Source organism: Microchirus variegatus (assembly GCF_963457635.1).
Source record: "Microchirus variegatus genome assembly, chromosome: 21".
Lineage (NCBI taxonomy): Eukaryota > Metazoa > Chordata > Actinopteri > Pleuronectiformes > Soleidae > Microchirus > Microchirus variegatus.
The window spans coordinates 19,246,333-19,258,020 of record NC_139822.1 but is presented as its reverse complement, the minus strand read 5'-3'; the positions used below and the strand labels follow the sequence as shown (position 1 = coordinate 19,258,020).

The following is an 11,688-nucleotide window of genomic DNA, read 5'->3' as shown; positions in this document are numbered from 1 at the left end:
AAAAAGTAAAAAGAAAATTAAAACACTCCAGCGTTTATTGATTTTTATTGTGTTTGTGAGAAACAACAACAGAAAAAGTGACACAAACCCCGACATCACATCTGTAAATAAAAATGACTACGTAATTATTTATTTTATTTAATGAATTAAATGACTTTGTGATTACAGTTTTAATGATTTCTTTGTTATATGAAGCAAAAACAAACAATAACTGAAGACTAGTTTGATCTATTTTAAACTGATTTTATTGACCTAAACTTGATTAATCGATCATTAAAATAGCTGGTGATTGATTTAGTGATCAGTTAATAATCAAATGTTTTTGCAGCCTGACACAGTTTCACATAAATGCATTAAAAAACTAAACACTAATAACAGAAAATTAACCCAGAAAAACTACAGTAAACACAACATATTTACTAATCATATAATGTGATAGATATGTGATTATATATGTGAATATATATGTGAATATATATGTGAATATATATGTGTGAATATATGTGAATAAATGATATTAGAAACTACAAACTTCACCACTATTTCTATCTTTATTCTCTGTTTTATAGATTTGTTTTTCCATTAATCTGAAGGTTAGTCAGTAAATACACAACTCACACGTGTGTGTGTGTGTGTGTCTCAGTGTGTGTGTGTGTGTGTGTGTGTGTGTGTGTGTGTGTGTGTGTGTGTCAGTGTGTGTCTCAGTGTATGTGTCAGTGTGTGTGTCTCTCAGTGTATGTCTCAGTGTATATGTGTCTCAGTGTGTGTGTGTGTGTGTGTATGTGTCAGTGTGTGTGTGTGTGTGTCTCAGTGTGTGTATCTGCTGTTGTCTCTGGTCTCAGTGTGTGTGTGTGTGTGTGTGTGTCTCAGTGTGTGTGTGTCTCAGTGTATATGTGTCTCAGTGTGTGTGTGTGTGTGTGTGTGTCTCAGTGTGTGTGTGTGTGTGTGTGTCTCAGTGTGTCTCAGTGTGTCTCAGTGTGTGTGTGTCTCAGTGTGTGTGTCTGTGTGTGTGTGTCTCAGTGTGTGTGTGTCTCAGTGTGTTTGTGTGTGTGTCTCAGTGTGTGTGTGTGTGTGTGTGTCTCAGTGTGTGTGTGTGTCTCAGTGTGTGTGTGTCTCAGTGTGGTTGTCTTAGTGTGTGTGTGTGTGTCTCAGTGTGTGTATCTGCTGTTGTCTCTGGTCTCAGTGTGTGTGTGTGTCTCAGTGTGTGTCTCAGTGTGTGTGTGTGTGTGTGTGTGTGTCTCAGTGTGTGTGTCTGTGTGTGTGTGTGTCTCAGTGTGTGTGTGTGTGTGTCTCAGTGTGTCTCAGTGTGTGTGTGTGTGTGTCTCAGTGTGTGTGTGTGTCTCAGTGTGTGTGTGTCTGTGTGTGTGTGTCTCAGTGTGTGTGTGTGTCTCAGTGTGTGTTTGTCTGTGTGTGTGTGTCTCAGTGTGTGTATCTGCTGTTGTCTCTGGTCTCAGTCGTCTTGATCAACAGTCTTGGAGCTGGTGATCCGCTGCTGCTACTGCTGTGGTAACCATTGGTATTTTTAGTACCTGGAGACACACACACACACACACACACACACACACACACACACACACACACAGTGAGGACAGAGGACTGTTAGATATCATCAGTGTGTCCTTTAAGTAAAGACTGACAGATTGTCTTAAATCTCTTCATCTTCATTTATCTGTTATCTGTTATTTTACTAGATTGTATTTTATTGTGTATTTGCAAAATAACTAACTGACCAACTAACTAACTAACTGACTAATTAACTAACTAACTAATTAACCAGGTGTCTGTGTGTTACTTACTGTAGTTGGTGACAGTCTGAATGTTGAGGATGGACTGTTGTCCAAGTCTGCAGAACAACACACAACCAGGTTATTATACACACATATATATGTCTATATATATATATATATATTTATGATATATATATATATGTATTTATTTAAACATATTTAGTGAATCCTCACCTGTCCTCCTCTCCTTCCAGCAGCTTCCTGTAGGTGGCGATCTCGATGTCCAGAGCCAGTTTCAGGTTCATGAGATCCTGCAGGGGAAGAGGATCATGAGATCAGTCAAGTTACTATGTCGCCCCCTGGTGGCCGAAGTTATTTTTTAAAAGTTTGAATGGAAGTCAATGGGGAAAAATTGGGAACTCGGACTTCCTGATCCCTTATTTTTACATTTAGAGTCCACTGACATGGTTAGGGTTAGGGTTAGGTCCAGGACTCACCTGGTACTGTTAGCGTTAGCATTAGCGTTAGGTCCAGGACTCACCTGGTACTGTTAGCGTTAGCGTTAGCATTAGGTCCAGGACTCACCTGGTACTGTTAGCGTTAGCGTTAGGTCCAGGACTCACCTGGTACTGTTAGCGTTAGCATTAGGTCCAGGACTCACCTGGTACTGTTAGCGTTAGCGTTAGGTCCAGGACTCACCTGGTACTGTTAGCGTTAGCATTAGCGTTAGATCCAGGACTCACCTGGTACTGTTAGCGTTAGCATTAGGTCCAGGACTCACCTGGTACTGTTAGCGTTAGCGTTAGGTCCAGGACTCACCTGGTACTGTTAGCGTTAGCGTTAGGTCCAGGACTCACCTGGTACTGTTAGCGTTAGCATTAGGTCCAGGACTCACCTGGTACTGTTAGCGTTAGGTCCAGGACTCACCTGGTACTGTTAGCGTTAGCGTTAGGTCCAGGACTCACCTGGTACTGTTAGCGTTAGCGTTAGGTCCAGGACTCACCTGGTACTGTTAGCGTTAGCGTTAGGTCCAGGACTCACCTGGTACTCTCGCAGCTGTCGGGCCATGTCCTGCTTGGCTCTCTGCAGAGCGTCCTCCAGATCTCTGGTCCTGATCTTAGCTTCCTTCACCGCTAGCTCTCCACGCTCCTCTGCCTCAGCCAGCTGGTTCTCCAGACTGCCACGCTGAAGGACGATAATAATGATAATATCACTAATATGGCGATTCTGCGATAATCGAAATATATCGTCGGACGATCATATATCGCGATACATGGTCCACGATACCCATAATATCAATTTCTGCGATAATCAAAATATAGAAGAAACAAAGGTCAAAGGTCATAATCACCTGGGATTTGACGGCCTCTATCTCGCTCTGCAGTCGGCTGATCAGCCTGTTCACCTCGGCCACCTCTCCCTTCACGATGCGGAGCTCGTCTCCGAACTGACTGGCCTGAGTCGACATCTGGTCAAACTACGGAGACAAAGAAAGGACAAAAGGTGCCTAAAATGCTCCTGTAATATGTTTTTTTTGCCACTTGGGGGCAGCAGGAGAAACAGGTTATGATGGACAGAGAACAGAGGGATTCTTGTGAAGGGTCAGTAACATTTAAAAGACATAAAACAAATAATATAACAATATATCACATAATATTTCACTGTAGAAGATAAAATACAAATATATAAACACTTTAAAAAGAGATCAGAATACACAGAAAACACATATATACACGAGAGGCTCGACAACAAACACACAAACTCTTAATCCTTAATCCTTAACTCCTAATCCTTAATCCTTAACTCTTAATCCTTAATCCTTAATCCTTAACTCCTAATCCTTAATCCTTAACCCTTAACTCCTAATCCTTAATCCTTAACCCTTAACTCCTAATCCTTAATCCTTAACCCTTAACTCCTAATCCTTAATCCTTAATCCTTAACCCTTAATCCTTAATCCTTAACCCTTAATCCTTAATCCTTAACCCAATTCTAAAACCAGGTCTTAACCCTAAAAAAAAGCCCTTTAAAGTTGTGAGGACCAGAAAAAATGTCCCCACAAAGATAGGTACGCATTCTCCGACATGTTGCGAGTCGCGTACTACAGCTTTAAATGTCGAAGCATAAAAAGCGTGAGCTGCTGTAATGCGACACACACACACACACACACACACACACACATACACACACACACACACACACACACACACACACACACACACACACACACACACACACACACACAGACACACCACTGTGACCTTTTGACCTTTCTGTCCTCGTGGGTTTCAGGTGATGAAGAAGCTCTGGATTAGATTTCGCTCTCAAATGACAGCGGACAGCGACGACTTAAAGGTCCAGTACGCACAACTTTAGGAGGCAGATATAAATATATATATAGTATATATGCACACACACGCACACACACACACCTTGACACACACCTTGGTCTTGTACCAGGCCTCGGCCTCGTCGCGGCTGCGCGCTGCGATCTCCTCGTACTGAGCTTTGACCTCGGCCACGATCTGCTCCATGTTCAGACTGCGACTGTTGTCCATCTGCACCACCACAGACGTGTCTTTGATGCTGGACTGCAGCTCACGCAGCTCCTGGTCAACAACACAACAACGACAACAACAACAACAATAATAATACACAACTTAAAGGCGCCACATGTAAGAAAGTGGCCAAAAACTATCATATATCGCGATACATGGTCCGCGATACCGATAATATCGCGATTCTGCGATAATCATGGATACATGGAAAAACAACAAATTCAGAGTATGACGACGTTTCCGTACCTCATCGTAGACGTTACGCAGGAAGTTGATTTCATCGGTCAGAGCGCCGACCTTGTCCTCCAGGTCCGCCTTCACCAGGTAGGCGGAGTCTACGTCCTGGACACAGGTGAGACAAATGTTTTAAAATCAGATTGAATTTGTGAAATTACGAAAAACGTCACAGTTCAAAGTTCACTTGTGACTTCCGCAACAATTATTGCTACTTTATATTGCTATCAAAAAACTGCAAATTAGCATCTGTGCCGCGGGAGCACTAAGAGTTAGGTTTTTGAGTCAAAAACTACGGTGGCCCTGAGGTGCAAAACACAAACGCAAATCAAAAAACAACACAAGACATAGCTCTTACATTTTGAGTCAATGTTTTTGTGTTTTGTGATTTGCGTTTGTGTTTTGCATTTGTGTTTCATGATTTGCGTTTGTGTTCTGCGTTTTTTGTTTTGCGTTTGTGTTCTGCGTTTGTGATTTGCGTTTGTGATTTGCGTTTGTGATTTGCGTTTGTGATTTGCGTTTGTGTTTTGTGATTTGTGTTTCATGATTTGCGTTTGTGTTTTTTGTTTTGCGTTTGTGTTCTGCGTTTGTGTTTTTTGTTTTGTGTTTGTGTTTTTTGTTTTGTGTTTGTGTTTTACGTTTTTTGATTTGCGTTTGTGATTTGCATTTGTGTTTTGTGATTTGCGTTTGTCTTTCTTGATTTGCGTTTCGTGATTTGCGTTTGTGTTTTTTGCTTTGCGTTTGTGTTCTGCATTTTTTGTTTTGCGTTTGTGTTCTGCGTTTGTGATTTGCGTTTGTGATTTGGATTTGTGTTTCATGATTTGCGTTTGTGTTTTTTGTTTTGCGTTTGTGTTCTGCGTTTGTGTTTCTTGATTTGCATTTGTGATTTGCGTTTTTGTGATTTGCGTTTTGTGATTTGCGTTTGTGTTTTTTGACTTTTGCGTTTGTGTTTTTTGATTTGCGTTTGTTTCAGTGATTTGCGTTTGTGTTTTGTGATTTGCGCTTGTCTTTCTTGATTTGCGTTTCGTGATTTGCGTTTCATGATCTGCACCTCAGGGCCACCGTAAAAAACCCCCAAAAAGTTTCAGATAAGAATTATTCTTCTGAAAAATAACAACTTCAAGTTTAAAAAAGTAGTGAAATACTTTGCTCTACTGCTGCATACACACAAGTGCTCCCTCAGTTACGCACTGCGTAAATTTAAACGTTTTTGAGTTAAAAAAAACCCTGAAATAAAGCAGAACAATTGTCTTTTTGTTGTTGTTGTTGCTCTCGTGTGACGAACACAATAGAGTGGTTCATCTTACTTTGCCACACCTGCGATGAATGAATGAATGAATGAATGAATGAATGAATGAATGAGTGATTGTGTGAGTCGACCTTCTTTAGGATGACAAAGTCATTCTCCAGGTTGTTCCTCTTGTTAATCTCGTCCTCATATCTGCGGCAGAGAAAGGTCAGTGAGGTGAGGGCGAGGCGTGGTGCGTTCAGGGTCTTTATCTGCGCGTTGATCTGGACTCACTTGTGTTTGTAGTCCTCCACCAGACCCTGCATGTTCCTCAGCTCCCCGTCCAGCTTGGTCTTGTCGTTGTTGACCAGGTCCATCTGACGCCTCAGTCCGGCCATGTAGGCCTCGAACAGGGGCTCCACGTTAGAGCGACCCACGCTCTGACCCTGCAGAAGCTCCAGCTTGGTCTCCAGCATCTTGTTCTGCTGCTCCAGGTAACGCACCTTTAACACAAGGAAGTGCAGTTTGTTTTTCATTTGTTTCCATCACTCAATCAAACAGACCATCATTAGACACGTGTATATTCATATAAATACATTAAAAACACTATTTGGCAGCCAAAACAAAACTAGGTTAGAACCACGAGACGGTGGAAACAGCTCGTAACAAATAAGTCGTCAAAATTGAAGAGTGTTGTACTGTGAGTGTTGTACTGTGTTGTACTGCGAGTGTTGTACTTTGTTGTACTGTGAGTGTTGTACTGTGAGTGTTGGACTGCGAGTGTTGTACTGTGAGTGTTGTACTGTACTGTGAGCGTTGTACTGTGAGTGTTGTACTGTGAGCGTTGTGCTGTGTTGTACTGTGAGTGTTGTACTGCGAGCGTTGTACCGCGAGTGTTATACTGTGAGTGTTGTACTGTGTTGAACTGTGAGCGTTGTACTGTGAGTGTTGTACTGTGAGTGTTGTACTGTGAGCGTTGTACTGCCAGCGTTGTACCATGAGTGTTATACTGTGTTGTACTGTGAGTGTTATACTGTGAGCGTTGTACCGCGAGTGTTATACTGTGAAATACTGTGAGTGTTGTACTGCGAGTGTTATACTGAGTGTTGTACTGTGTTGAACTGTGAGGGTTGTACTGTGACGGTTGTACTGCGAGCGTTGTACTGTGAGTGTTATACTGTGAGTGTTGTACTGTGTTGTACTGCGAGTGTTGGACTTTGTTGTACTGTGAGTGTTGGACTGCGAGTGTTGTACTGTGAGTGTTGTACTGCGAGTGTTGTACTGTGAGTGTTGTACTGTACTGTGAGTGTTGTACTGTGAGTGTTGTACTGCGAGTGTTGTACCGTGAGTGTTGTACTGTACTGTGAGTGTTGTACTGTGAGTGTTGTACTGCGAGTGTTGTACCGTGAGTGTTGTACTTTACTGTGAGTGTTGTACTGTGAGTGTTATACTGTACTGTGAGCGTTGTACTGTGAGTGTTGTACTGTGAGTGTTGTACTGCGAGCGTTGTACCGCGAGTGTTATACTGTGAGTGTTGTACTGTGTTGAACTGTGAGCGTTGTACTGTGAGTGTTGTACCATGAGTGTTGTACTGCCAGCGTTGTACCATGAGTGTTATACTGTGTTGTACTGTGAGTGTTATACTGTGAGCGTTGTACCGCGAGTGTTATACTGTAAAATACTGTGAGTGTTGTACTGCGAGTGTTATACTGAGTGTTGTACTGTGAGTGTTGTACTGTGTTGAACTGTGAGGGTTGTACTGTGACGGTTGTACTGCGAGCGTTGTACTGCAAGCGTTATACTGCGGGCGTTATACTGTGAGTGTTGTACTGTGAGTGTTATACTGTACTGTGAGTGTTGTACTGTGTTGAACCGTGAGCATTGTACTGTGTTGTACTGCCAGCGTTGTACCATGAGTGTTATACTGTGTTGCACTGTGAGTGTTATACTGCGAACGTTGTACCGCGAGTGTTGTACTGTGAGTGTTATACTGTGAAATACCGTGAGTGTTGTACCGCAAGTGTTGTACTGCGCATGTATATATAAACAACACAACTAATGTATTTGACTCGATCACCACAAAGTTGACCTGTTTAGTATAATAACTTCCTTCCTCAGGTAAACGACCTCCTGGTTCCGCACAGATAAACACACACGGATCAGTGTCCGTCCCTGAGCTCAGGGCTCGGCTCGGGTTTCTCGCCCACAGTCGGGATTATTCCTCACACACAAAAGCCCGTGTTGTGTCAGCGCAGCAGAATAATCTCCCTCTGACACACGAACGCACCGCGTCTCGCCCGAGTCGTCAGGTTACAGCTCGACCCGTTCAATGGGAGGGAAATGGGTCACAGAGCTCAGGTGTCACACACACACACACACACGCACACACACCCTCACACACACTTTAAATGCCTCTTTAAAGCCTGCATGACTTTTTATTTTCCTCTTAAAAAGGTCTAATGAGGGATAATCTGCATTAGACAGACGTCAGATTATCACTTCTTCTTCAGGTGTACCTAATAAAGTGGTCTTCATCATCTTCATCACTGTTCAATTGTCTTTTTTCTATCATTTAAAATCTATTCTGCTACGATTACTGAATCATTATAATCCACTGGTTTGTTTGATTAGAAATAATCTGTCAAACCAGATTAAACCAGATTAAACCAAATTAAAATTACACTAATGTCAGAATTTTGACATTAGTGTCATTTTTTTCCCCTCAGAATTCAAAGAAAAAACGTAAGAATTTGAAAGAAAAGTCAGAATCTCAGAATTCTCAATTAAACCTTGCAAATTCTGACCTTAATCCCAAAATTCTAAATTTCTAATTCTAAATAACTTTTTTTCTCTGAATTCATATTTTTTTTCCCCTCAGGATTTTAATCTCAGATTAAAAGTACGTCTTTGTTTATCTCAGAATTCTGAGTTTCTAAGAATTCCGACTTTAATCTCAAATGTCGACATGTTAAATGTTGCCCTAATCCTCTACAATCCTAATCTAATCCCTGTATTAGATTAAATGCGTTTATTTACGTGTTAGGTGAACCTAATAAAGTGACTGCTGTTGTCTTCAAGATGCTTTAAATGTGTTATCCCCCCCCCCCCCCCCCACACACACACATTTTATCCTTTCACCACCACCTGTCTAGGCAGATGCTGCACATCTCGACTTTCTCTGGTTCTTTGGTACAAAACAGCAGCCATTTTGTCACGTTTTAGGGTAAGGGTCAAAATGGCCGCCGTGCAAAGTGATGGACTGTGTGTCCGTGTGTGTGTGTGTGTGTGTGTGTGTGTGTGTGTATCTGTGTGTACAAAGCCTCCATTGTGAGGTTTTGTCAGTGACTCCGTGAGAAAGAGCGATGTTGTCTAAAGTATCGATGTCTCTAACATCACAGCTCTGTGTCTGTGGGAAACTTCACCTTTATCTTAATCTCTTTCGTTTAAACGCAGAGGAAACATCTCACATTAATCCAGACTCTGTGATGATGATTCTGCAGGAATTCAGAATTCTGACATTAAAGTGACATGAAAGTCAGAATTATATGAAAAAAACAAACAAACAAACAAACTGATTTCTGTCTTTCTTCTGACTTTAATCTCAGTATTCTGACTTTTTAATCTCTGTATTGTGACTCTTTAATCTCAGTATTCTGACTTTTTAATCTCAGAATTCAGATTTTTTAATCTCAGAGTTATTCTGACTTTTTAATCTCAGAATTCAGATTTTTTAATCTCAGTATTATGATTTTTAATCTCAGTATTTTGACTCTTTAATCTCAGAAATATGACTTTAATCTCTGTATTGTGACTCTTTAATCTCAGTATTCTGACTTTTTAATCTCAGAGTTATGACTTTAATCTCAGAATTAGGACTTTTTAATCTCAGAATTCAGATTTTTTAATCTCAGAGTTATTCTGACTTTTTAATCTCAGAATTCAGATTTTTTAATCTCAGTATTATGATTTTTAATCTCAGTATTTTGACTCTTTATTCTCAGAAATATGACTTTAATCTCTGTATTCTGACTTTTTAATCTCTGTATTCTGACTCCCCCCCCTCATAATTCTAAATGAAAGTTAGAATTCTGAATTCTGTAAGCCCTAATCCTCTGACATAGTAATAATCCCAGTATTAAATGAAACAGTGACGCTGTGGAGAAAGTTCTGCTGGATTATTCAAACACTCTTCATCTAATATGAATGAACCACAGTCGTCTGTGTTTTCACTTCCTCTAATGACAGAAACCAGAGAAGATCCTTGTTAAAGTCATTAAAGTCACATGAGCATGTTTCACTAAACCACTCACTCTCCCACACCAAAGTACACAGGAGCTGCTGGTCCACTGCTGCCTCGTGTGGTCACTTTGTGTCACTGAGGTCAATCTGAACGAAAGGTTTTCAAACACCAACGTGACAAAATAAGACATTAAAAATTCTAACTTTAATCCCAATTCCAGAATATTTAAAATTCCAAGAACTTTTTTGCATGTTGCCCTAATCCTAATCCTAATCCTAATCCTAATCCTCGACCATAATAATAATAATAATAATCCCTGTATTAAATGAAACGCAATGAAATGAAATGTCAGTAAAGCAGTGATGCTGTGGGGAAAGACTGTGTTATTATATAATCTCAGAATTATGACTTTAATCTAAGTATTCTGACTTTCTAATCTCAGAATTCTGACTAATCTCAGTATTCTGACCTTTTAATCTCAGAATTATGAATTTAATCTCAGTATTCTGACTTTTTAATCACAGAATTATGACTTTAATCTCAGTATTGAATTTTTTTTAATCTCAGAATTCAATTTTTTTAACCTCAGTATTCTGACCTTTTAATCTCAGAATTATGACTTTAATCTCGGTATTCTGATTTTTTAATCTCAGTATTCTTAAATATCATATTTGACTTTGTAATCCAACAAATTATAGTCAATTTGCCTGGAATATTTTCTGTCTTGCATGTGATTGTGTTAATCTGCTGTAATAATCTGCTGTAATAATCCCGTTACCTTGTCGATGAAGGTGGCGAAGCGGTTGTTGAGGCTCTTGATCTGCTCCTTCTCGTGGGCCCGGTTCATGGACAGACTCGGGTCGATCTCCAGATTGAGCGGCGACAGCAGGCTCTTGTTGACGGACAGGGCGGTCAGAGGGGGGCCCAGGCCCGGGTGGTGCCCGTTGGCGCCCGCGTACAGCGAGCTGCTGCTCAGGGAGACGCCGCTGAAGCCGCCCTGACCCGGGCTCAGTCCGCTCAGCCTCCTGGACGCACTGCTGCTGCGCACAGAGCTGCTGGAGCTGATCCGCTTGGTACGACTGAGGCTCATGCTGAAGAGGAAGGAGGAGGATTAACCAGATTAAAGGGATTAAAGAGATTAAAGAGATTAAAGAGGATTAGAGAGGTGAGCGGCTCTGAGCAGAGAGTCAGACAGAGTCAGGTGAGTGTGAGACGTCAGGGGTTTTTTGTGTGGCCTTTTAAACAGGAGGAGGAGAGAAACTGGAGCTCAGAGGAGCTGAGGTGTCACATAATCCAGGTGCTGGGAGGGGGCGGGGCTTTGTTACCTGCACGCACACACACACAGACACACACACACACTGGTGAAATCATCAGCAACAACAAAGAAAACACACACACACACACACACGCTCGGTCAAAAACATGATGCAAAATCAAATTTTTAAATCATTTTAATCCTTATGTTTGGGACTCTGGAGGTCAAAGTGTGTTTGTGGTGCTTTTTAATCTCAGTATTCTGACTTTTTAATCTCAGAATTATAACTTTAATCTCAGTATTCTGACTTTTTAATCTCAGAATTATAACTTTAATCTCAGTATTCTGACTTTTTAATCTCAGAATTATGACTTTAATCTCAGTATTCTGACGTTTTAATCTCAGAATTGTGAATTTAATCTCAGTATTCTGACTTTTTAATCTCA

At 41.0% G+C, this 11,688-nt stretch overlaps 1 protein-coding gene across 1 annotated transcript; it reads right to left on the bottom strand.

Annotated features, from left to right (window-relative positions):
* Nucleotides 1-93: 93 nt before the first annotated feature.
* Nucleotides 94-11,077, bottom strand: LOC310942317 (keratin, type II cytoskeletal 8-like; the record flags this gene model as incomplete). Its single annotated transcript, XM_083907690.1, has 10 exons — nucleotides 94-1,529; nucleotides 1,797-1,843; nucleotides 1,962-2,038; nucleotides 2,769-2,912; nucleotides 3,079-3,204; nucleotides 4,172-4,336; nucleotides 4,532-4,627; nucleotides 5,900-5,960; nucleotides 6,042-6,250; nucleotides 10,766-11,077. The coding sequence occupies 10 exons, from the start codon at nucleotides 11,075-11,077 to the stop codon at nucleotides 1,420-1,422; spliced, it is 1,347 nt and encodes a 448-aa protein (XP_083763816.1). The 3' UTR covers nucleotides 94-1,419.
* Between the last annotated feature and the right edge of the window lie 611 nt (nucleotides 11,078-11,688).